The sequence below is a fragment of the Mytilus trossulus genome, chromosome 5 (assembly GCF_036588685.1).
Source record: "Mytilus trossulus isolate FHL-02 chromosome 5, PNRI_Mtr1.1.1.hap1, whole genome shotgun sequence".
Lineage (NCBI taxonomy): Eukaryota > Metazoa > Mollusca > Bivalvia > Mytilida > Mytilidae > Mytilus > Mytilus trossulus.
Genome location: NC_086377.1, coordinates 66468229 through 66496200, shown reverse-complemented (window position 1 = coordinate 66496200; position 27972 = coordinate 66468229). Strand labels below are relative to the sequence as shown.

Below are 27972 nucleotides of genomic sequence, written 5' to 3'. Positions count from 1 at the left end.
GTTGAAGGAAGAGCAGATTTCATCTTCAAGTAGGTGAATTATATCTGATTTGCAACACTTATGCATGGTACCATCATCGTGGAAAAGTGCTGAAGGTATTGAACCAATAGGATATGCCAAGATCTTGTCTCCTGTAACATCTTCTCGAACATTAGCCAGGGCTAAAGCGCGACGAAATATCATTTCTGGGTTAATATGGGCTTTCACAAAGTCACCTGTTTTACATTTGAGTTTTGAAGTCTAAGTCATATCCTCAAATGTCTTTATTGGAGACTTCGAAATAGAACTGTAGAAAACACGGGTTTCACCTTCATTAAAGCAACCTTTGACAAATGAATTGACCATTTGGTTGCCACGTTTAAGAGATTTTAGATTGATTGATTGATTGATTGTTGCTTAACGTCCAGTGGCAAATATTTCATGCATATTCAGGACGAGAACAAGTTCACAATAAATACAATAGGTAGGTTGATACAATAGAGGCCACTTGGGATGATGGTCGGAGAAATTTGGACTGCCACCGGAAAAAGAGGGTATATTGGATAGGGACAGAAATTTTGCCTTGCAACAGGCCACCTACGGACCCCTCAGAGAGTTGTTGCAAGGGTTCTTAACGTGCAAAGAGCATGGCACTCTCTTTACACGAGGCATCGGATTAAACGTCCCCCTTCTGACCGGACGTGACTGCGAACTTGATACATCCCGCACAGCCAAACGGACGCCCCACTTCGGCTAGCGTTTTACTGCCGGTCGGGAGAAGACCAGGTGACCATATTTCTATACCCCAGTCACCCTTGGGGATAAGAGATTTTAGAAGAGAATCTTAAACGTCTTTTGAGGCTTGCATCCTTGTAGAAATATTGATCAAGTATTTTGGATGATTGGTGATGTTAAATGGATCAGTCATGTTTGAATGCACATAACTAACCAAATCAGACACATTTTGGTCATCGCGATTCATTGCTGTTGGTTTCTTTTCTTCGTGATCACCTTCTGTGTCGGTCGATAATCCAGATGTTGCTCTCATTTCAGCACTGAAATGCGCTAGAATATGCCTTGTAAGCATCCATCGAAGTAATGCTGCTTGTTTTCTTATCAATGCTACAATGCCGCCACAACCTTTGGAATCTTTAATGATAGTTTTTTTCTGTGGCCATTCACTCCAGATACCATTAAAGGTTCCAGGCTTTTGTCTGACTGCAAACTCACCTGATAAAAAGGAGGACTTAACCGTTTCTGGTAAAAACATATCCAAAACGTACTAGGCTGGAGTCCACCTAGCATAGTTTGTCCGGTTAGTTATGGAGAAGTATGGCAACATTGCAGACACTGATTTCAAATGTAAAAGCCACAAACCATCCCGTTCAGCTCTTATACTCTGTAACAATAATTCAACTGCACGAAGAAACATATCCCAAAATGCTAAGGTTGGTGATATACTACAATAATGTGTTCTGATTTCTTCAAACAAAGGTAAAATATGTTCTTCAAAAACATTGAAGAACTCCTCAATATCTTCAGTGCTTTGTGGTGTGCTGGGGACAGCAAAGGAGCTATGACAGTCAATGAACACCTTCAACACAGTTAGTTGAATCGTTTTCATACGGTTGTCATTTCTACACCAATTAAAGAATGCCTTAAACAAAAGAACCATAAAAACCTCATAGGTCAATGTTAATCCTCGAACACCACGATTAAACTGTTTACCAACTAGCATTTGATCAACTGTATTTGAAGCATAAATTCCAGAGTCTACAAGTAAGTCAGAGAGCCCAGCTGATGCCCATAACTTACCAACTGTTGCTATAAAACAAGAAAGCCCGTGAAACCCACCGAGTCTTATTATATGGGAGTGAAAAGCATCCGACATAGACCATAGACCATTTTACCTGTTGGGCGAGAGCCTATAATTGCTGATCAAAAGTTTGTACAGCGTATTGATGACCAGCACAATGTGACATATCTAAACATCATTTCATGGTGGTATATACTGTTGCCATGTCGCTAGGTTTGGCGTCAATGACTGGAGCATAGGCTACAAACGTAAATTCATATTTTGATTCAGATTATCTTTTGTAGAAACCGGTTCAAAATGGGACAATTTGTTCATTACTTTCTACAGAAATAGGAATAGGATCAATGCTGCGTCTCGACAGTATTCGAAGGAAGACATGTCAGCAACATCTAGTCTTTAATCAATAAAGCTCGACACAATCTTGTCATAAGCATCTGAATATCGTGGGGGCCATAACATTCTTTTGGCTTGTCGTAAGGTAAGCATGCCATAAGTTTGGTATTATAATTTTCAGACGTCAGAGATCTTTCTGGTCCACGTTTAACCTTATTGGAACTTATACTTGCGTTGTATGTGTCATTTTGATACTGAAAGACAGCTCTAGGCATTGAGTGAAAGGTATTCTTACCATCTATATCTTCGTACTTTCTGAGTATGATGAACAAAAGCCATGTGAATTGACATTTTCAATCAAGATGAAATGGGGTAAAAATGCCTTTATTCAATAAAACCATACATTCGGCTATTGCAAGGACTTTATGCATCACATCGACAGGAAGGTCAGAAACATTACCCTCTTCATTGTATGACTTATCATCAATAATCCACAACAAAAACTGTGTTAATAAGCAAGGAGCGTGCTGTGTAGAATAAGACAACGATATTTCAGATGGTTTTGGGTAAGTCTCATTTGATATATCTAAGGACTGCAATTGTCTACGGATTATTGAAGCGGCCGGCTGCATGTAAAGTCTGGTCTTCATTTATAGGTCCTTTTTCAACTTCAGCTTCAATTTCTGAAAGTTTTAACTCACATTTTAAATGGCTAGCTGCTTGAATGGCTTCGGCAATTGATATAGAACTGCTGAATACTATATTGGATCTTCCCTGCCCTTTCTGTGTCTGAATGACGATAGAATGTCCATATTGCTTTTCTAGCCTTCGTTGAAGTTTGGCTGAAACATATCTCGTTTTTAATTCGGGATGTAAGAAGAAACAGTATTTTTCTAAAAGAAAAGACATTAAGTATGCCTTTTTGTGAAAAAGCAAGTCTTCATTTGTGTGACCAACGAAGGACTGAAAAGCCTTGTCATGTACAGAAATGTCCACCTCATCATTAAGTTCTTCTTTCTTTGAAATGCTAAGTAAATAATTAGCAATGCAATCTCTGTGGTAAAGAGCTTTAGATTTAAATTCTTCCGAAAAAAGAGGTGACTTCAACTCTAAATCACGTTTATGGTCTGCTAATTCACTTATTTTTTGTAGTCTTTCATCACTTTCTAAGTGACGTAGGTTTTTGTCGCGCTTATACGACTTGTGCTTACAGAAAATGCAAGTAGTCCAATCAAACGGCGTGAACATTTATCTGGTCTGAACAGGATGGGAACAACATTGTTGATTCGCATTGGGAGTGTCTTTAAGATTGTAAGATCGGTAAGGAATATAAAAATCCGGAAATTCAATGAATTTCATAGCAATGTTTATAAATTGCTAAAAATATAGATATACTCATCCAAATAAGCCAAAGTTGGTCTCATAAGTTTAGAAAATGAAGTTTTAATCCTTTTACATAAAAAAAACTTTGTAATATATCGATAAATTATGAATTAAAAGTTTTGTAACCTCTCCGTTCAAATAAAAAAAAGAGTATGCATTTTTCAAAGGGGGATAAAAAAAAGTTAAAAAAAAAGGTTCAATGGAACAAATTTTCATTTTATAATATACATGTGTAGTTACTCTCTTAATAAAATCCAAAATTAAGAGTTTGTGGATTATAAAAATGAAATCATGTTAAAAAATGTTTTTGGAATGCATTTCATGTTAAAATCGAAAATTCATTTTCTTTTCACTCTCAAAAAAAATTGCACCGTACGAAATGTCTACGACCGGGCAAAAAAGTTAGATTAATGTATTGGCTTTGCAAAAATATAATTTTCAGCCTGCAGGTATGCCGGTCCATTAAACTCGTAAAATAAGCACCTTTTTCGTGATTTGTCACTCCACTATCGAGCATTACGAAAAAAAAGCGGAAAACTGATTATTTATTTCCAAGGACCATAACTTTGCAAAATCCCCGGCAGTTCCAGTTCCGATCCGCATACGGGCCCGAATACTACTCTACACTACAATCGTAACTACTCGGCCATTCTCGCTATGCAGTACAATAACCTCGTATGCACTACGGAGAAATACTTCTTAAATTGTTGGCCGGAATTGTAGTGATCCGCGACACAAAGAAGTTCTATCCTCCAGGTGGCGCTATAATTTGGTTACATATCACAGTAATCATGAACTTTAACTCTGCCAAATATTTTGGCGCGAAAGAAGGAGCAAAGTAAATAAGTAATGGTAAAAAAATTGTACCATTCCAGTCGAAAAAATATAAAATTTAATCGGATCGGAAAATTTTCCGGACAGGAGCAAGGTAAATCAGTAGTGGTAAAAAAAATGTACCAGTCCAGTCGAAAAAATATAATTTTGAATCAAATCGGAAAATTTTCCGGACAATGATTCCTCCGCCTAATGCATACGAGGTTATTTCTTCGTGCAACCAGAAAGGCCGAGTAGTTCCGATTGCTCTACACTAGTAAAGGAAAATAGTTCCGGAACGGAAACGATCACTGTCCGGAGTTTGATAACTTTGCTCAAAATCATCACATCGGAACAACGTTCTTACTTGATCTGTAACTTGTCATGATCAAACAATTTACAAAATATCATGAATATCAAACCAAAATTATGAAGAAAAAAGTGTGAACACTGTTTTGGCGTACGTCTGACGGTTGGATAGACAGACGGACGGAGTGCCGACCTAAAGTCTCCAATTCGACTTCTTCGGGAGGGGACTAAGAAAATACAATTGTAATAAAACTTTATTTGAAACAACTAAGAACACAAGGAAACCACCATTAGATTTCTAAGGGAGGATTTTGAAATAATGATATATATGAATATATAAATTATGACCTGATACATGTGATAAGAACTGATAAGAAAGTTTGCCTGAAAGACCTTTTCTAAATACTTATATATTCTAACATTTATTGCCATATAAACTAAAACATTAAGTTTGTGACACATAAAATAATAAACAATATAACTATATTTCACATATATATATACACAATCATCCATTTACAGTAACTATTCCAGTGTCCCCTGTCCTCAGTTCTAATGACCTTTTGATGTAGGACCCCAATTTATTTACTTGTGATGGTGTTGATGGATTGAGTATAGAAATCAACTTTTCTTCATAAGATAAATATTTAACAGAAAAATTAAAATCCAAGTTGTTAAAAAAGTTATTTCTTAGTTCCATATTTAATTTACAATCTAATATAAAATGTTTTCCGTTTTCTAATGTTTTACATTTAAGGCATAATCTCTGCTCTCTAGGAATATTTGTATGTCTGCCTTTTTCTATATTTAAATTATGGTCACTTATTCTTAGTTTTGTTGTTAATTTTCTATAAGTAAAGTTTGATGTTCTTAAATAGTCTTCAAAACATAAATTTTGTTTAAGATTCTTATATAAATAAAGTTTACTTTTTTCATCTATGTTTTGCATCTCATCATGTATCAAATTTTCAAAGAAGTTTTTAGAGCTTGTTTTTATATAAACTTTAAATGAATTATTTATTTTTTTGTCTGAACTAGTATTTTGTTGAACTTGTGCTATATCTATAATAAGTTCACTTAAAATATTTTTAACATAGGTAAACCAGGAGTATACTCCTTCCGAGTCTAAGTTTTTACTAAGCATGTAAGCTTCTTTCAAAAGAGGATTTAATTTACAGCATTCAAATCTCTTTAAATATAATAATGTTTGTGTTTTAATATTAAATTCTATAGGAAGTCTCCCCAATTCAATACATCTAAGTTTTAAATCCCATATGTGTTTTTCTGAAAGTTTGCGCGAAAGACCTATTAACACATCTAAGTTTTAAATCGCATATGTGTTTTTCTGAAAGTTTGCGAGAAAGACCTATTAACACATCCAAGTTTTAAATCGCATATGTGTTTTTCTGAAAGTTTGCGCGAAAGACCTATTAACACATCTAAGTTTTAAATCCCATATGTGTTTTTCTGAAAGTTTGCGCGAAAGACCTATATAAATTCATCTAAGATTTAAATCCTCTCTGTTTTCTACTGAGTTTTTGCAAGAGGCACAATTCATAAAGACATTCACTGTATACATTATTTATATAAATATAAAAAAAGGTTTACATCAAAGATATACGTGTTCTATGTTTTTGTAAGTGTCTTAGTCACAAAGACTTTTACTGTTTATACCATACATACGGTACATCTAAGGATTATATATCCCCTATCTCTTTGACCTTTCATGAGTATGTACATTGAGTTTCATGTACAGAGGTTATGTAGTTCAAACTCTTAACAACATTCAGCTGACATTAATTCCGTTGCACTGGGTGCATCACCAAACTTATATATACATGTATATAAAATATATAATCAAATTAACGGACTCTTTAAATTGTGACTTTGAGTTAACTCTTTAAAGCAAACATCGGCGATTCACATTCCATATGAAGGCATCATGTATTGCCAGAATGCGTTATAAAGTTAGTCTTAAACGATCTGAGAAAAATAACACTTTATAACATAACTCATACTCCATTACCTAATGTATCACCGATCGGGAATGAATTCTCAAGTGAGTTTTTAAGTTGTGCTTTTGTGTAAACATTTTACCACATACATCACATACATATGGCTTTAAACAAGTATGAGTTCTCTTGTGCCTACTCAATGAAAAATACTGACTAAACCTTTTACCACATACATCACATTTGTACGGTTGGTCCCCAGTGTGGGTTCGTTTGTGCATCTCTAAATTTCCACTCAGCCTGAATCCTATACCACACACATCACACAGATGGGGCTTTTCTCCAGTGTGAACTTTTATGTGATAGATCACGGCATTACTGCTGTCAAACTTTTTGTCACATATATCACATACATGAGGTTTATAACCAGTGTGTGTTCTCATATGTCTGTTTAAGCCAGTTTTTCTACTGAATCCTTTTCCACACAAATGACATAAATGTAGTTTTATGTTACCCGTATGTGTTCTCTTGTGTATCTGTAAGTCATGGTTTCGTCTAAACACTTGACCACATACATCACATTTGTGGGATTTACCCTCAGTATGTATCCTCATGTGTGTCTGTAAGTTATGACTCTCACTAAATCATGAACCACACAAATTACATGTATACGGTTTGTATCTTATATGTGTTTTCATGTGTTCTTTGCAGTCGTCATTACGAATAAAATCTGTACCACATAACCCACATTTATAAGGTTTATCACAAGTATGTATTTTCGTGTGTGTTCTAAAGTCACTTCTTTGACTAAATGTTTTACCACATAAATCGAAGTCACGAGATTCATCATATGTGTGTGTTCTCACGTGTCTCTGTAAATGACAAAGGCGACTAAATCCTTTACCACATACGTTACAGTCATGAGATTTATTTCCAGTATGTGTTTTTGTATCTGCCTGTAAACTAGACTCCTTCTGACTGACCCCATTATTATATGCATAACATTTAAATGGTTGTATACCCTTATGTTTACTTCTCATATGTCTCTTCAACATGTTCAAGTCCCCTCTTAAATCTTTACCACAAATACTACAATGATAGGGTTTATCACCAGTATGTGTTCTCGTATGTCTTGTTACGTCCCTTTTACGACTAAAATCTTTACCACAAATACTACAATGATAGGGTTTATCACCAGTATGTGTTCTCATATGTTTCATCCTGTTCCTTTTGTTACTAAAATCTTTATCACAAATTGTACATTGATAAGGTTTTTTAACCGTGTGTGTTCGCATGTGTATTCCTAATTGATGGAGAAATGGGTAATCACAAGTATGTTTACTCTCATGTCTTTGTGATTTATCCATCTTACTAAAACTGGAATCACATACATCACATTTATACAGTTTATCACATACTTGATTTTTGATGTGTCTCTGTAAGTGAGAATTTCGACCAAATCCTTTGTCACATGACTCACATTTATAAGGCTTGTTATCAGTATGCTCTCGTATATGTCTCTGTAATATAGAATTTGTGCTAAACCCTTTACCACAAATACCGCATTGAAATGGTGCCCCACCAACGTGAGTACTTATGTGAGTCTTTAAGAGTTTAATTTGTTCAAATCCAACACCACACACACCACCATATTATCTTTAGTATCTGACGTCGGCTCCATATCATCTTTAGTATCTGACGTCTGTTTCATATCATTTCTAGTATCAGACGTTTGCTCCATATCTTCTCCAGTATCTGACGTCTGCTCCATTTCTTCTCCAGTATCTGACGTCTGCTCCATATCTTTTCTAGTATCTGACGTCTGCTCTAAATCTTTTTTAGTATCTGACGTCTGCTTCATATCATTTCTAGTATCAGATGTCTGCTCCATATCTTCTGTAGTATCTGACGTCTGCTCCATATCTGTTCTAGTATCCAACGTCTTCTTCATATCTGCACTAGTATCACAAGTATGTGTTTTCGTGTGTGTTTTAAAATCACTTCTTTAACTAAATATGTTACCATATACTTCGCAGTCACGCAACTTATCATTTGTCATGTTTGTATGTGTTCTCGTGTGTTTCTGCAAGTTATGAAGGTGGCCAAAGCCTTTTCCGCATACACAACAGTAATAAGAGATATCTCCGGTATGTGTTTTTGTGTCGGTCTGTACACTAGACTCCTTCTGACTGCCCCTTTTACAAATGTATAACATTTAAATGGTTTTGTAACCTTATGTTTTCTTCGCATATGTCTCTTCAAGTCCCCTCTAAAATCTTCACCACAAATACTACAATGATAGGGTTTATCACTGGTATGTGTTCTCGTATGTCTTGTTATGTCCCTTTTACGACTAAAATCTTTATCAAAAATACTACAATGATAGGGTTCATCACCAGTATGTGTTCTCATATGTCTTGTTACGTCCCTTTTACGACTAAAATCTTTATCACAAATACTACAATGATAGGGTTTATCACCAGTATGTGTTCTCGTATGTCTTGTCACGTCCCTTTTACGACTAAAATCTTTATCATAAATACTACAATGAAAGGGTTTATCACCGGTATGTGTTCTCATATGTCTTGTTACGTCCCTTTTACGACTAAAATATTTATCAAAAATACTACAATGATAGGGTTCATCACCAGTGTGTGTTCTCATATGTCTTGTTACGTCCCTTTTACGACTAAAATCTTTATCACAAATACTACAATGATAGGGTTATCACCAGTATGTATTCTCATATTCTTGTTACGTCCCTTTTACGACTAAAATATTTATCACAAATACTACAATGATAGGGTTTATCACCAGTATGTGTTCTCATGTGTCTTGTTACGTCCCTTATACGACTAAAATCTTTATCACAAATACTACAATGATTGGGTTTATCACCAGTATGTGTTCTCGTATGTCTTGTTACGTCCCTTTTACGACTAAAATCTTTATCACAAATACTACAATGATAGGGTTATCACCAGTATGTATTCTCATATTCTTGTTACGTCCCTTTTACGACTAAAATCTTTATCACAAATACTACAATGATAGGGTTTATCACCAGTATGTGTTCTCATGTGTCTTGTCACGTCCCTTTTACGACTAAAATCTTTATCATAAATACTACAATGAAAGGGTTTATCACCGGTATGTGTTCTCATATGTTTTGTCACGTCCCTTTTACGACTAAAATCTTTATCACAAATACTACAATGATAGGGTTCATCCACCCGATCCTTCAATATTAGCCACTATTAGTGGAAATCTATTAGTTAAATTAGTCCACTAGTAACACTAACAACAGTATACTTTTATACTGTACAGTATAGATGTTAAGTGCTGGTAGTTCTAACAAAAGTATGTTGAATTCGGGGATAGCAAAAATCATGACAAGGGTTGTTTTGATTCTAAGAAAATGGCGTGCTGAATCACAGGTACCAACATGGTTTTCAAAAGGAAAAAAACAATCAATTTAGTTACACAACAAACGAGGAGAGGTAAAAGAAGGGCTTTGCTGTCAGATACTTTTCGTGATATGCACGTATCGTCACCACTGGTAGTACTCAGTGTCAAGATCTGTCATCTTTACAAGTCGGGTATACATACAGCAATGAATGAAGAAACAAAACAGAAATATCCACACGACATTCAGATTGGTTTTAGCTGAGACTACTATAACACAGTAGTCTCAGGTTTTAGTAATAAGCTGGTAATGGTAATGAGGGTAATTAAATCGTTTTTAGAAAATGTTAAACGGTACAACGTTATCCCGATGTAAATGTATATACTCGGTTTTACACATACAGTGCCGTCTGCGAACGCCGTACTATCCTTTAATTTCATTAAAGACATAAACTTAAACATAAACTTTATAGTGTAGGATATAGTGAGAATACAACATAAACGCCAACGTCAATTTACGCGTTTAATAAAAAATAGAGATTTTATTTAAAAAACGGATTACTCGGGAAGGATTCCGATTTTGACTCCGGTTTATATTTTATTTTAGATCTCTACGATAAAGGTAGAAAAGGTATATATAAATATAAAAGTTTCATTTGTCTCATCTATTTAAATTAAACTGTGCCGCCGTTCCATCTATAGCATCGCACAGAAGGAACTGGTTGGAGCCATCGTCTAGATATGTCCTATTTTCGGTGCAAAATATATTAAGTAAGTCGAGATAGTTCCTGTGAAGCGCCCAATTGAAAATTTCTAATGCTATCGGAAATCTCCAAACTTATTGTACATAATAATAGTTTTGTGTCCGTGTGTCCGGACACAAAATGAATGTCAACTATATTTTGCACCGAAACCTTGCCACTAATACCATCGTCACCTTGGCGAGATACAAATTCAACGTTTCGCTAATGAAATTGACCATTTATAGGTATAGGAAATTGCAAATGTTAATACTGGGATGCCGCAAAATAAACAAGATATTATTATTAGCCACATGGTGGTAGCGCAGATAAATGACAAACGAGCGTGTTATCAGGTTCTTGACAAACTGAGCAGGTGTCTTTCATTCCCTTAAGAACTCACTAAGGTTATAAAAGTCAACGCACTATTGACTACATACTGTAGATTCTTCATTATATATATGTTCCTGCCACAAGTATTTGTACGGTGACAATTTATTATTGAATAGAAAATCATGATGTCCATCAGATGTATATGGTGTGATTTTTCTTATTTTACCACTTAAGATGAAAGAGTAATTTTGTCCGCAATTTTAAACAAAACTAGGGTTTGAAATCAGGGGAGGCAGGGGTTTGGAGGCCGCCGAATGAGGCAGATTTTTTTCTCTCATTCATATCAGAATACAGGATCTCTCATTAAAATGGCTAAAAGTTACCCTTTTTCCTTCGATTTCCTTACTTTAAGAAACATCGGTATTGCTTGAACCTGGAAACAATTTTTATTCAAAAACAAGCTGAAATTACTGTTCGAGGTGAGCCAAGGCTCTGTCTTGAAGGCTGTACTTTGACCTATCATTATTAACATTAAATACCTTGTGAACGCGGATTTTTTTCTCAAGTTGAAATGGCTTAAATGACCCGTTTTCCTTCAATTTCCTTTCTTTTAAACACATCAGTATTGCCGGATCCTGGAAGCAATTTTTATGCAAACAATAGGCCATTTGTCAATTCCCGTTATTGACCCTGTTATTAGAGATACCTCTTCTAGTTGTCTCCCTTATGAGGGACATTAATTTTCATTTATAATGGAGAGCTAGCAGAACGAGCAAATTCATCTGAGTGTTATGTGAGTAATCTTTAATGTTTTCAAATCTTTTAATTTATATACATTAATTTGTTGTTAAACTAAATACTTTTGACATAAAAAATTATTATTGTGAAAAATTAGTTCAACCGCCAATACATCACTTTCAATTCATCATACTTTGCACTGTCATTGGAACCAGTCTACAATTGACAAAGGAAAGTAATTTGTTTAAAAAGTGTGTAATTACAGAATCAAATCTGTAATTGGCAAATGGACTATTATTATCTGTATACATATAATTTAATTTTGGACGTAACATGTCTTCTGATTGGCTGACCGTTATTTTGTTATGAGCCCATAGCCATAATTTAGTCATGTGACTATGACGTCATCAACATTTTATCATGGTTTTCTACGGTTTAAAATGGAATTTAGAATTAAATTATAAGAAATGACTAATATTTTTTCTGTCTATTCGAAATAACATAAAAAATGTGGTGCTCACTGTTGAATAACCCTCTTCTCGCGTTATTCAGTGTGCACCAAACTTTTTATGTTATTTTTTCATAGACAGAAAAAATATGTCAGTCATTCCTTAATTAAAAATCTTGTTGTTAGAAATAAAACTGATAAGTTAGAAAAAACATATACAGCAAGATCATAGAACGCAAGTTATATTTTTTTATCGAGGACCCTGAATTTCAATATTGTTGAAAGCTGAACAGACATGTACATGTATATAACTACAACCAGGGACTTTCTATTTTGAAATTTATACTAGTATACTTAGTAAAGAAAGTCCCTGCTACAACGAATGGGAGTGTTTAAATATTTTAAAGACATTGACCATAATGTTCTCGTACGATCAGGAAACGATAAAAATAAATGATCCAACTGCTGATTCAGCTGGTTACGAATTTCCGATATTATTAAAGATTCACAGTACAAAGGGAACTTCCTATGCTTAATTGAGTTCTAAATAAATGTGAACAGTTAAGGTTTATTCAAAATTGTCAAAAATCAAAGTTTAATATGTGTTCTCGTACGAATACTGAATAACAGACAGACGGCCACAGGAAAAAAAATTCCAAACAAATACTGAAACGTTTCACTAAAAAATCTGAAAAATTACACATATCACGTATCATGATAACATTGTTTAACTGTAAACTTGTGTTGTTTATAATATAAATTGAAATTCTTCGTGTACATATTGTCAATATTTCATTTTATTACTTGAAATTTTGCAGGTGTAGAAAATTCAGGGGAGGCAACTGCCTCCCCTTCCTCAGTCATATGTAGTTACGGCCCTGAAAACTGTTAATATTACAAAGGCTATAGGCATGATAGGCATGGTAGGTATTGATAGCATGAAGAAGCTAAAAACCAACATTAAAATGCATTTGAATGCCCCCTTGAATGTTTTTTAGGACTGTAAGAGCCATCTTACATATTCAACCACCATGGGCATTTTGAAAAGTTGGAAAGTAGGACAATTATAACTTTTTTTAATGCCCAAACGCTAGTAGAAGAGGCATTAACTTCTACTGTTGTCACAATGTTCTCCATGCATATATGTCTGTCTGTACAGAAATTGGTTTTTAATTTTCTTACTTAAGTTTCACACAATTCTTTTTTTCACAAAACACTGATTGATGATAGTGATCAATTTAATTTGAAATTGAGTGGCATTACTTTGACCATTCGTAAGTTATCCCCCCTAATTATGCAAAAAATCTTTCTTTTCTAGTCTCTAACTTTAGTTTGTTACAACAATAAAACTTATACACTGCTTGTTACCACAAAACATATATGATCTGAACTAGACTACTAATAACTATAGTACACATAGTAGTTTCAGCACAGATCAAGGTAAAATTTGAACTGCATCACTGTTACTGTTCTTGAGTAACCTGTACTAATGCTCCTTTATTATTAAATGGAAAATTGCCAAATCTATGGCTGATCCTACAAACTTTTGTATACAGATTATATTTTTTTAGATATGATTTACAAACTTCAGAAAAGGTTGAGAAGCTTTTTTATTCTAGGGAATATCAACCTGAAGCAAGTTGTACCAATGGAAATGACAGAAGACCCAGTAAGAACACTTCATAATTGGGATTGCAACTTCACCATCTAATACAGCATCTAGTTCATCAAAGATGACTTATGCTGAAGTAGTGAGACTTCTTGTGCGTGCAAAAGGAGACAAAACTAAGACCACCTTTGATATTAAGGTATGAAAATAATGTCTAATATTATATGAATGGAATATGTGCCGGAGACTTGTAGTTAACCCCTCTGTCATTCCTCTGTATGTCCATCCTTTTTGCAAGTGCAACCCCTCTGATCTGCTAATATTGATGAAACATTACACATTAATTTTGATGCGCAACTGTTCAGGGAATGACCTCTGGGGTTGTATAAAGCTGTGCCCTGCGGAGCACCTGGTTACATGATAAACACTGTATTAATTCATGCAAGCTTCTTCAGAACATTTTTCCTCAAAATGGGTCCTAAATGAACGTTACGGTCATTCTGGCGTGACACAATTTATTGACTGACATCATTGTTTGGAATGTGACGTCACAATGGTCAAATTTTCATATTTCTGACACATGAAATGCAAATATAAAAAAAAGAACTCCATGAAATACCATACAAAACACACAAAAAACACAATTTATTTTTTTAAAACAACAGCACACAAATTGTAAGGTAACCCACGTACTTCTGATGAGTAATTGAGCAGTTCTTTTAAAGCTTTTAAAACAATAGAAAAGAAAAAATGAAGGTAACCCAGGTTCTATGGATCAGAAAGCAATCATATACATGATATATCATGCGCGTAGCTACGTTTACGTCAAAACGCCCGGGCGTACACTTGAATTTTGAAAATAAACAAATAATCGACATAGAATAAGAAAAACTGGTCAAAAGCACATCAATCTTGTACTTTTTTTCTTCAATGGATTGTAATTTTGAATAAAAAGGGACTTAACTTACTCAAATAGATCATTTAATATATTTGTTCGAATTTTTGTAAAAGTCTGAATCTACTATGTATTTTACGTGCTTTAAAATTTCTTATATTTAAAGCAATTCACTATCTGTTAAGATTCGATATGCCGTCTGTATTTTTGTCGAGCCTGCGATTTATATCCCAAAAGCGAGACAAAGCGGCGTCAATATTTAGATTCCGAATGTGGATAAAGTCTATTTTTAAAATGACTCTCCTTGAAATTTTACGAAAGTTGGACAGAAACTGTTTATGATCAAAAGAGTATATTCAGAGCAATATAATAATGCAATTATATCTTTAATTTTCCCGCATTTTAAGGACAAAATGTTTTTCTTTCTGCAATTAATAAGTGATCGCAGTTTGGGCCTACAATTTGTTATTTCTCAATTATATTAACTACTTGTCTAGCATTCATCGAATTTTATGAAATTGCCGAAGAAGCTTTTTCTATGACTAATGTCTAAAGCTAAAATTTTGAAAGCATTTGTTTCCGTTAATTTTTCTGTTCTTTTCTGATAGACAGATAGCCGGACTCTTCTTTACGCAATTAATTGTTTTACATGCTGAATTTATAAACCTTCATAGGTTGTCGTGAAATATTCATTCAAGAGAAAATAATAAAAGAAAATTTTTGATTTTTTTAAAATCCCTTTAAAGGAATGATAAATTGATTCACTTTTTGAGGGAAGAAATCCTAGGTGTTCCAAATTTTTTTTTTATTGCATATTTTAGAAATATTTTTGTTCGTGTTCATTAAAAGGTGCTACTGTCGATTGTAATCTCTCTCACGGTACCCTTTAAACTTATTCAAAAGTAATATTGGTTAGGACGTTTTCTCTAAAACCAATTTCCATTAGGCTAGCTTCCAGTTTAACACGATACATAAGTTAACACATTACAAAATTTAACCAAAACAAATAAACCATTTAGATTCAAAAGTATGTTGCTATCAATGATTTTTTACTGACAGGAATCATTACGGTATCTCATTATCGATAGCTTTCGGGGGCTTCGTCCCTTTCGAACCCACTACCAGCAGGTGCTTTAATATTGAGCGCTTGGCACATCTCATATTCCTCGCCAAGGTTCGGGCGTACACGTAAAAATGACCCAGCTACGCCACTGTATATACTCTTGATAAAGCGTATAAAAATATTATATATATATATATATATATGTATATATCATGTTCCAGACCATATGAGTATTTGGACCGTATAGTTTTTATATGCGTTACGGTTGGACCTGTGAGAATACTAGTATGGTCCAGTATGAGCTGACCATACATATTATTGGATTATATGGGTTTAAACAAACATTTATCACAATCTTTATTTTTTAGTTTTACAAAATGTTATTACAAAAATGTACATGTATTACAATTTAACTAGTAGATGGATAAGATGAACAAACGGACATTTGAAATTAAATATTTGTTTTATTGTATATCTGAATCATATTGAGGTACTCTAGCCCAAGGTGACATTTGCTATCTCACGTGACAAGAAACGTAATATTTTTAACGTTTCCATGTTTGCAGTTCATGCATCTTACAGATCCTTTGCATTTGCCTATTTTTGTCGAGCCTGCAACTTTTGTTGCAGAAAGCTCGACATAGGGATAGTGACCCTTTGGGTCGTGCACTATTGTATCTCACCCTGGGTACTATTTTCGCATAGTCAATGTAAAACACAACATTATTATATAAATAATTAATCCGCTAAAAATAAATCTTAAAATTCTTAATTTTTAATTTGGTCTCCTGACATAAAGAAGCTGTACAGCATATTATCATATGTTTAGTAGTAAATACAGTAGTTTTGCATATGTGATAAATAGCCTGCTGTTTAATCCATATCATGCTACTTTGATGCGCACCCTTAATCGCATACCTTTTTTTTTTTTTTTTTTTTTTTTTTTTATACATAAAGTCAGTTTTATTTTATTTTGCACAAGACAAATTTTCTTCAAAATATGTCAATTTTTGGAATGACATCATTGTCTGGTATGTGACGTCACGAACGTCAAGTTTTCATATTTTTGGCACACTTATTGCAACTATAAAAAGTACAAAACACACAAATAAATACAATAATAAACAAAATATTTTTTTAAAACAACAGCACGCAAATTGTAAGGTGCTTCGCTTCGGATAAGTAATTGAGCAGTTCTTTTAAGGCCTTTGAAACAAAACAAAAGTAGAACTAAAGGTAACCCAGTGCTATGGATCAGAAAACATTTTATATAATATAATACTCTTCGGTTGAAATATATGATAAAGCGTATAATACATGGCAAAAAGGCCCTTGGGCTGATATTGATGTCTCGGGATGATACGACATATGATACGGATTTTGCCATGTATTATTCTCTATATATTGCAGTTAATGGACTGAGATGTGACTATGAGTCTCCTATAAACCTAGAAAAAATTTATACCAGGCAAATATTGCATGTAAAATACTGAGACGTGACTATGGGTCTCCTTCAAACCTGGAAAACAATTTATACTGGGCAAATATTGCATGTAAAATACTGATATGTGACAATTGGTCACCTGTAAACATAGAAAACAATTTATACCAGGCAAATAATGTATTTAAAATTCTGAGATGTGACTATGGATCTCTTTTAAAACTAGAAAACATTTCATACTGGTCAAATATTGCATGTAAAATACTGAGATGTGACTATGGGTCATTTATAAATCTAGAAAACAATTTATACTGGGCAAATATTGCATGTAAAATACTGAGATGTGACTATGGCTATGGGTCTTCTATAAACATAGAAAACAATTTTTACTGGGCAAATATTGCATGTAAAAATACTTAGATGTGACTATGGGTCATCTATAAACCTAGAAAACAATTTATACCAGACAAATATTGCATGTAAAATACCGAGATGTGACTATGGGTCTCCTTCAAACCTAGAAAACCATTTATACTGGGCAATATTGCAGGTAAAATACTGAGATGTGACTATGGCTATGGGTCATCTATAAAACTAGAAAACAATTTACACCACGCAAATATTACATGTAAAATACTGAGATGTGACTATGGGTCTCCTTCAAACCTAGAAAACCATTTATACTGGGCAAATATTGCATGTAAAATACTGAGATGTGACTATGGGTCTCCTCCAAACCTGGAAAACAATTTATACCAGACAAATATTGCATGTAAAATACTGAGATGTGACTATGGGTCTCCTTCAAACCTAGTAAACAATTTATACCAGACAAATATTGCATGTAAAATACTGAGATGTGACTATGGGTCTCCTTCAAACCTGGAAAACAATTTATACTGGGCAAATATTGCATGTAAAATACTGAGATGTGACTATGGGTCTCCTTCAAACCTAGAAAACCATTTATACTGGGCAAATATTGCATGTAAAATACTGAGATGTGACTATGGCTATGGGTCTCCTATAAACATAGAAAACAATTAACAACAGGCAAATATTGCATTTAAAATACCGAAATGTGACTATGGGTCTCCTTTAAACCTAGTAAACAATTTATACCAGACAAATATTGCATGTAAAATACTGAGATGTGACTACGGCTATGGGTCTTCTATAAACATAGAAAACGATTTATACTGGGCTATTATTGCATGTAAAAAAACTGAGATGTGACTATGGGTCTTCTATAAACATAGAAAACAATTTACACCAGGCAAATATTCCATGTGAAATACTGAGATGTGACTATTGGTCTTCTATTAACATAGAAAACAATTTATGTGTTCTATAAACCTAAAAACAATTTACACCAGGCAAATATTGCATGTAAAATACTGAGATGTGACTATTGGTCTTCTTTTAACATGGAAAACAATTTATAACATGCAAATATTGCATTTATAAAACTGAGATGTGACTATGGGTTATCTATAAACCTATAAAACAATTTATACTGGGGATATATTGCATATAAAATACTGAGATGTGACTATCAGTCTATTCAAATCAAACTTCAAAACAATTCATACTGGGAAATATTGTACTGAGATGCATGTGACTATCAGTTTATTGTAAACCTTGAAATCAATTTATACTGGGAATATATTGCATGTAAAATACTTTGATGTGTCTCTCAGTTCATTATAAACATATAAAACAATGTAAACTTGGCATATATTGCATGTAATGAATATCTTTTTCAGAGATGGGTTTAAGCTGACAGAAATAACAGAATAAATGTCTCAGTAATTTCTAACAATGGAGTTGAAAGCAAAATAAAACACTAAAATATGAATACTTGCAACTAAGGAAATCCTTCACCTTGAGCCATTTGCTGTCGGTGATGGATATAAATGGCAGGTATGTTTATTGTATCATGAACAAAAAATCAACATTTATGGTCTTCTTAGTTTTTGTTTTTTGTTGTCTTTCCTTTGATTTCAAAATAAGAAGATACCTTAGTTTAGTTTAAACATATTTATTTATAGTGTATTGGGAAACAAGTTTTGCAACTAAATATTAATCCCTTTATATGTATGCTCTTGTAGGGGCATCAACCTGCTCTTTTTCGAAATCTATAAGGGTGTCTTTAACAAGCAGATACCTGATCTAAATTCAAAAAAAATAATGAAATATTTTTTATATAATTGTTACACTGTACTGTATGCTAAATCTATTGTAGATTATTGTTTAAACCCCTCTGCCATGGTAAAATCTTGTTCTTTATCAAACTAATGTTAAAAACACCCAACAAAGTTTTTAGGTGAATATAGAAATGACCCTGTCTGTCTGTCTATCCGTAAAAACAAAACACCAATTGACCTATCAAATAAATGTAATTATCTGCCCTTGATTCTAAACGTTTTTTGTTTTTATAAATTTAAATCACACTTAGTTTTTTCATAGTTTGATCTACCTTTTCAAGCTAAAGATGTTCCAGCAGTATAATGAAAATTACTTGTTAAAATATTTTTAAAACAAAAAGGTATGTTTTGCACCATACCCAAACAGGAAGATCAGAAAATGACACCATTCCAATTTGAGTTTATTATATCATTCGAAAAGCCAGCCATCTGGTAGAACTATGATCAAAACAGTTCAAAGTTTATATTTTTGTTCATTTTAAATGCATGTTTATTTCAATAATTGAACCATATTTGTGAATTTACATGAAAGCAATTCTATTTTAGGTTGATCAAGACTTCAAGTTCCGATACTAGTGTCAAAGAGTGAAGGACAAGAACAATTTTAAAGAACAGAGAAGACTGGTTTTATTGTACTTAGTTTTTAGTTTTTGTTAATGTTTTACCACTATGATGGTTATAGAGTATAAATGTAAAATTCTGGAAATGTATTTTTTTTATATATCTGTTTTGTAATTACTCCTTTTAAGATATGTTATAGATGTTGTTGGTTTTTTTTATACCTGTTCCTACTTGAGTACCAAGGACAACTATTTGAAGTTTTTAGTAAGGTTACTTTCTTTGTATTTTTTTTATTGCATAAGATTAAGATGTCATCCTTGGATAACTCAGACATGCATATATGTTTTTTACTTCTTGTTATGTGTAGTATTAATCCCTCCCCACATTATATTTAGTTTTGAAGAAAAAAAATACCATACCATAAGGACTGTCTACTATGGATGCCTCTAAAAAAAAAGATAATATTGGCATACATAATACAAAAAATTAGGAAGACTTCATACAAAAAAACTTGAAAGTGTCACATCAGTGATTCTTTTTGTATAATTTTGGTTAGTTTTTAATCTCATTTTTCAATTGAGATTTTCTTTGTTGCATAGAGAATTTTCAATTTACCTCACAATGTGATTTTTAAATGTTGTAAATACAGAAAAAACATACATAATAGTCCAGTCAAAACTTATCCAGTCAATCTAAGGTTTGACCTCAAACTAATTGCAACAGAAAATGTTTCAGTTCTAATCTATATAAAATTAAGCTCCAGATATACACAGAAAAAGGTCCAATAGAATCTAACTTGAGGAAAACTCAAAATCAGCAATTTTAATTTCCAACATTGAAAAGGAAAGATAACTCAGCAAAAATGAGTCTTTTTTGTCAGTTTTTTGTTGATTTTCCTAAAATTCATGTAAAGCATGATATTTTAATTGGGTTATTAGTTCGTATTTGACTGTATTATATCATCTCCCGCACTTGAAATGTACAAAACCAAAGTGTTATAGGTATTTCTATTGTTTTTGCACATTTTTCATTAAAGAAATTGCAAATTTGTGGCTTTGTGACCATTTTGAAAAAATAATGTGAAAATTTGGTATTATATCTTTTTTCAGCATCTACTTTGTTTAAAAAGACTTCTCTAATTCTTCCTCAATTTATCCCTTTCTGCACCCATTTTATTAAAAAAAAAATAATCAACATGTGGTTCTTTTGATCTCAGTACTTCATTGGTTAAAATCTGATTATGACGTCAAATTTTCTTGCTCTCCTCTGAAATTCCTATTGTGACGACATGAAAAAAGGCGACCATACCTGATGTCGTCACATAGAAAGAACACATCTTTTTGCAGATCATTGGAAATGAAGGAATAAGTTTGCCTTCATAATGTTAGAAAATCATTAGAGAAACAGATTCCACCACCAAATATCGTGTAATACGATATTTATCCACTCTCGACAGTTAAATTTTAAATATTTAAAACGCTCGGGCAAGCCTCGTGTTTTAAATTTGAAAATTTAACTGTCTGGAATGGATAAATATTGTATTACTCTCGATGCAGTGGTAGAATCTATATTTAAACCACAAAAAGAAAAACCTATGCTTAATTATTTTTGCTTAATTTATTAAATTTGAGGTTCTTTACCTTGACATATTAAATTTTTTAATAAATGGTCAACTATGAATTACAGAATCTTGGTTGAAGCTTGATATGATACACATTTAGAGTTATTTTTTATACTCGAAGGTCAGCTAAAATATCAAGAATCAATACATTCTGCTGTATAGAAGCCATAAAGTTATAATTTTGTATCAATTTTTATTGATATTCTGCCTTTTTGGCAGAGTTATCTCCCATTGTAATGCAAATCTCCATAGGAATTATAAAATCTTTATATTTTTATAGTCTTCCTCAAGTTATATTTTGTTGGACTTTTTTCTGTTTTTTTTGGGGGGTATAATGCTTAAGTTTAAAACTTTATAGTCTTCTGTTGCAATTACTTTGAGGTAAGGGTCCAATTTTGGCTTAATGGACTGGACTATAATGATTATTATATGCTAATAATTCATTTTTGCAAATGATTTTAATTAAATTTATGATAAACATATTTAATATTTAATATTTTATGCTTGTTGATTGTTGATGTTGTGTGTTGAAAAACAGAAAGATTGAGTCAAAGGATTCAGAGTTACAAGAGTGAAAGTCAATAAGTCATTATCAAGGAATTTACAATTATCAAATGTATAAAAGAAATTCATTAAATATTGTCTCTTCTAAAATAAATTGCTTGTGCATTATCAATTTTTGAAAATGGTAAACTTCTTAATTAATTAGTGTGGTCTATATTATATAATAAAAATGCTTATTGAATTAGTCTTTCTATTTAACAAAACAACCCTCAAAACCTCTTGTGACCTCTTGCTCTATATTTTATGGTAGTTTGAATACCTTTTTGTCTATTTTGTTTTATACCATAATATAATGCATGATACATATAAACTGTGCTGTATGCATGTCACTAATGTATAGATAATTTTCTTTAAATGTTGTATAAACTTTATTCAGGTATTTATGCTACTGCATTCATTAACCTATATACAAATTTAGAAAAAAAATGAAAGTTTTATAATAAAGAACAAAATTAATTAAACATGTTTTGATTGATTTGATTTTATCCAATATGCACATCAAAATGAAACCTGTTCCAATTGGTCCGAGAACACAATTAATTCGTAGTGCATTTCTTTTAGAACATAAATAAAAATTTAAAAAATCCCACCTGCGCTTTCTCAATGAAATTTTTACAGTGTGTTGTACTATTTTTGGGACAAATTATATCAAAATTATAGAAAACTTCATCGCCTCTAACTCAAAATATGGACAATTTTGTGTTTAGGGTGTCTTGAAATCTTTTGACAGCTTCCAAAGTGCTATTTTTAACCTTTTTCAGCTGGACCAAATCACTACTTTCCTGTAAAATTCTGAACCCAAATTTTTTTACAGTGTAATTTCACCCCCCTACTTACAATTTGAGGCATTAAACATGGAGAAATAAATTTGGAAGGAGTATAAAAATTAATGGCAAGTAACCCAATTTTAACACTAGGGACTATATTCGTGAACAACGAAAATCAAGGGACGACAATTGTGGTCTCGGACCAATTATAGAGATGGCGTATAAATGTAACTTGCATCATATAGAAAATAAAACAGCAAAAGATAGAAAGCAAAAGAGAAAATTGTTTCAACACGGTTGTACAAGTACTGTCATATTCAAAGTCACATGTCCTGTTTACAGAAGGAATAATTGAGTGCAATATAAACCCTGAATTGGACTTAATATCTTTGCTAAGCATTTGTGAATTTATTTATTAAGTGATGACTTTACTAATTTTACCAAGTAAAACTAGATTTGACAGGATACAATCTGTTTGAATTATATGGGTTTATTAGAAATGGTCTACTTGTATCTATGTATGTATTGTCTGTGGTTCTAAGATATTCACAGTATCAGGTTCGTAGATCTAGTCTGAATGTATTTTCAAATATTCAAATCACAGGCACTTGTTTCAATCCATATGAAGGTAGACTATCCATATAAATAGAAGAAGCTTCTTCTATTTATATGGATAGTCGACCTTCGTATGGATAGAAACAAGTGCCTGTGATTTAAACATATGTTGTGTATGCTGTTTTTGAGGGTCTTATGCAATATTTAAGGATTTAGAATTATAATACATGACAATAAACTTTATCATGTACAGGATCATTTTTCTTAAAACACCTTTCATCACAGTTCTTGTCTATTTATATAAAGCTTTATATTTCGAAAAAATAGAAGACCTGGTTGCTGCAGATACCAGATGTTACTGAAATTCCCTCTGTCTAATGTGCATTGCCCTTAACCTCATTTTTATGATTCAGCATCCGCTTATAGAAAGAACAATGATTGTCATGTAAATTTCTGCATATTTAGAGTAATAGGATAACTAAATTTGGCATAGGGGTTCCTTGCAATGTCTACATTTCAGTCAGACAGGTTTCTTCTGACCTTGACCTCATTTTGTGTTAAAGTTCTGTGATTTGATCCATATCTAAAATACTGGAAGTAGTAGGTCAAGTATATGTTGTGTATATGTTATGATTGTAAGGGATACATGTCAGTCTTGCAGGTTTCATCTGACCTTGATCTAATTTTCATGATTCATTGATCAATGTTAAGTGTTTTGGTCTTTTATCAAATACTTCAAGGCAATGTGTCAACTATATTTGGTGTATGGAATTATTGTTAGGTGTGCATGTGAATCTGACAGAATTGATCTGAAATGTTAATTGTCTGTGATACTTGTACTGAAACCATAATCTATGACTCATAAACTCAATGGTCATCATTAAAGTAGGTGAGACATTTCAGCGGTTCACTCTTGTGTGTTTTTAGAAGTCAAATATGAGTTGTTTGCCTAAAAAATGTACTTTTACTATATATATACAAGCACATATATACAGCAATAAGTCTAATTTAGTTCAAAATAGATTATGAAAGATGTCAGGCAAATGTACATGAGACAATAAGTAAAATAGAGATAATGAAAGATAAAATGCATGAACACAAGACAATGAGTTAAACATATAGATGATATAATATGAATTAAGGCGAATTGAAATAATAGTATTGTCTGAGGTTCCTAGATACATTCTGTAAGTATCGCCTGTGTTTCCTAAATACAGTCAAAGTTATGTATGAGGTTCTTAGTTGCAGTCTGTAAGTATTGTCTGAGGTTCCTAGATACAGTCTGTAAGAATTGTCTGTGGTTCCTAGATACAGTCTGTAAGTATTGTCTGAAGTTCCTAGATACAGTCTGTTAGTATTGCCTGTGGTTCCTAGATGCAGTCAAAGTAATGTATGAGGTTCTTAGTTGCAGTTTGTAAGTATTGTCTGAAGTTATTAGATACAGTTTGTAAGTATTGTCTGTGGTGCCTAGATAAATTCGGTAAGTATTGTCTGTGGTTCCTATATACAGTCTGTAAATATTGTCTGTGGTTCCTAGATTCAGTCCGTAAGTATTGTTTGTGGTTCCTAGATACAGTCTGTAAGTGATGCCTGAGGTTCGAAGTTGCAGTCTGTAAGTATTATCCATGGTTTCTAAATACAGTCTGTAAGTATTGCCTGTGGTTCCTAGATACAGTCTGTAAGTATTGTCTGTGGTTCTTAGATACAGTCCGTAAGTTTTGTCTGTGGTTCCTAGATACAATCAGTAAGTATTGTCTGTGGTTCCTAGATACAGTCTTTAAATATTGTCTGTGGTGCCTAGATACAGTCTGTAAGTAATGCCTGAAGTTCTTAGTTGCAGTCTGTAAATATGTTCTGTGGGTCCTAGAAACCGTCCGTAAGTTTTGTCTGTGGTGCCTAGATACAATCAGTAAGTATTGTATGTGGTACCTAGATACAGTCTGTAAGTATTGTCTGAGGTTCCTAGATACAGTCTGTAAGTATTGTCTGTGGTGCCTAGATACAATCAGTAAGTTTTGTCTGTGGTTCCTAGATACAGTCTGTAAATGTTGTCTGTGGTTCCTAGATACAGTCCGTCAGTATTGTGTGTGGTGCCTAGATACAATCAGTAAGTATTGTCTGAGGTTCCTATATACAGTAACTATTGTCTGTGGTTCCTATATTCAGTCTGTAAGTATTGTCTGTGTTTCCAAGATACAGTCCGTAAGTATTGTGTGTGGTGCCTAGATACAGTCCGTAAGTATTGTCTATGGTGCCTAGATACAATCAGTAAATATTGTCTTTGGTTCCTAGATACAGTCTGTAAATATTGTCTGTGGTGCCTAGATACAGAAAGTAAGTAATTCCTGAGGTTCTTAGTTGTAGTCTGTGAAGTATTGTCTGAGGTTTTTAGATACAGTCTGTAAGTATTGTTTGTGGTGCCTAGATACAATCAGTAAGTTTTGTCTGTGATTCCTAGATACAGTCTGTAAATGTTGTCTGTGGTTCCTAGCTACAGTCCGTCAGTATTGTGTGTGGTGCCTAGATACAATCAGTAAGTATTGTCTGAGGTTCCTATATACAGTAAGTATTGTCTGTGGTTCCTATATTCAGTCTAAGTATTGTCTGTGGTTCCTAGATACAGTCCGTAAGTATTGTGTGTGGTGCCTAGATACAGTCCGTAAGTATTGTCTATGGTGCCTAGATACAATCAGTAAATATTGTCTTTGGTTCCTATAGATACAGTCTGTAAATATTGTCTGTGGTGCCTAGATACAGTAAGTAAGTAATGCCTGAGGTTCTTAGTTGCAGTCTGTGAAGTATTGTCTGAGGTTCCTAGATACAGTCTGTAAGTATTGTCTGTGGTGCCTAGATACAATCAGTAAGTATTGTTTGTGGTTCCTATATACAGTCTGTAAATATTGTCTGTGGTTCCTAGATACAGTCCGTAAGTATTGTCTGTGGTGCCTAGATACAATCAGTAAGTTTTGTCTGTGGTTCCCAGATACAGTCTGTAAATATTGTCTGTGGTGCCTAGATACAGTAAGTAAGTATTTGCAGTCTGTAAGTATTGTTTGAGGTTCCTAGATACAGTCCGTAAGTATTGTCTGTGGTGCCTAGATACAATCAGTAAGTATTGTCTGTGGTGCCTTGATACAATCAGTAAGTATTGTCTGTGGTGCCTAGATACAGTCTTTAAATATTGTCTGTGGTGCCTAGATACAGTCTGTAAGTAATGCCTGAAGTTCTTAGTTGCAGTCTGTAAATATGTTCTGTGGGTCCTAGAAACCGTCCGTAAGTTTTGTCTGTGGTGCCTAGATACAATCAGTAAGTATTGTCTGTGGTTCCTAGATACAGTCTTTAAATATTGTCTGTGGTGCCTAGATACAGTCTGTAAGTAATGCCTGAAGTTCTTAGTTGCAGTCTGTAAATATGTTCTGTGGGTCCTAGAAACCGTCCGTAAGTTTTGTCTGTGGTGCCTAGATACAATCAGTAAGTATTGTATGTGGTACCTAGATACAGTCTGTAAGTATTGTCTGAGGTTCCTAGATACAGTCTGTAAGTATTGTCTGTGGTGCCTAGATACAATCAGTAAGTTTTGTCTGTGGTTCCTAGATACAGTCTGTAAATGTTGTCTGTGGTTCCTAGATACAGTCCGTCAGTATTGTGTGTGGTGCCTAGATACAATCAGTAAGTATTGTCTGAGGTTCCTATATACAGTAACTATTGTCTGTGGTTCCTATATTCAGTCTGTAAGTATTGTCTGTGTTTCCAAGATACAGTCCGTAAGTATTGTGTGTGGTGCCTAGATACAGTCCGTAAGTATTGTCTATGGTGCCTAGATACAATCAGTAAATATTGTCTTTGGTTCCTAGATACAGTCTGTAAATATTGTCTGTGGTGCCTAGATACAGAAAGTAAGTAATTCCTGAGGTTCTTAGTTGTAGTCTGTGAAGTATTGTCTGAGGTTTTTAGATACAGTCTGTAAGTATTGTTTGTGGTGCCTAGATACAATCAGTAAGTTTTGTCTGTGATTCCTAGATACAGTCTGTAAATGTTGTCTGTGGTTCCTAGCTACAGTCCGTCAGTATTGTGTGTGGTGCCTAGATACAATCAGTAAGTATTGTCTGAGGTTCCTATATACAGTAAGTATTGTCTGTGGTTCCTATATTCAGTCTAAGTATTGTCTGTGGTTCCTAGATACAGTCCGTAAGTATTGTGTGTGGTGCCTAGATACAGTCCGTAAGTATTGTCTATGGTGCCTAGATACAATCAGTAAATATTGTCTTTGGTTCCTATAGATACAGTCTGTAAATATTGTCTGTGGTGCCTAGATACAGTAAGTAAGTAATGCCTGAGGTTCTTAGTTGCAGTCTGTGAAGTATTGTCTGAGGTTCCTAGATACAGCCTGTAATTATTGTCTGTGGTGCCTAGATACAATCAGTAAGTATTGTTTGTGGT

The 27972-nt window shown here is 33.4% G+C and overlaps 1 protein-coding gene and 1 long non-coding RNA gene across 4 annotated transcripts; one reads left to right on the top strand and one right to left on the bottom strand.

Annotated features, from left to right (window-relative positions):
- Window positions 1-5141: 5141 nt before the first annotated feature.
- LOC134718222 (zinc finger protein 227-like) lies at window positions 5142-8536 on the bottom strand. Its single transcript, XM_063580716.1, has 4 exons — window positions 8231-8536; window positions 7452-8189; window positions 6815-7205; window positions 5142-5263 (listed from the first exon to the last, which is right to left on the bottom strand). The coding sequence occupies exons 1-4, from the start codon at window positions 8534-8536 to the stop codon at window positions 5142-5144; spliced, it is 1557 nt and encodes a 518-aa protein (XP_063436786.1).
- A 2382-nt stretch (window positions 8537-10918) lies between these two features.
- LOC134719096 (uncharacterized) lies at window positions 10919-22671 on the top strand. Of its 3 annotated transcripts, none has more exons than XR_010107507.1 (4): window positions 10919-10978; window positions 13869-14057; window positions 19024-19180; window positions 20011-22671. It is a non-coding gene; the product is annotated as an uncharacterized LOC134719096 (long non-coding RNA). The 3 variants fall into 3 exon arrangements; XR_010107506.1 differs by lacking the exon at window positions 10919-10978 and adding an exon at window positions 13039-13172; XR_010107505.1 differs by lacking the exon at window positions 10919-10978 and having other exon boundaries at window positions 13042-14057.
- The last annotated feature ends 5301 nt before the right edge of the window (window positions 22672-27972 follow it).

Bases quoted from the DNA above. Each gene is read 5' to 3' on its own strand.
- LOC134718222 (XM_063580716.1), bottom strand. From the start codon at position 8,536: ATGAAGAAGACGTTGGATACTAGAACAGATATGGAGCAGACGTCAGAT. The intron at 7,206-7,451 runs GTGAGAACACAC...CATAACTTACAG, and splicing joins TTTGTCATTTACAGAGACAC to ACACACATGAGGATACATAC. The intron at 5,264-6,814 runs GTAAAAGGTTTA...TATCTTATGAAG, and splicing joins GTACAAATGTGATGTATGTG to AAAAGTTGATTTCTATACTC.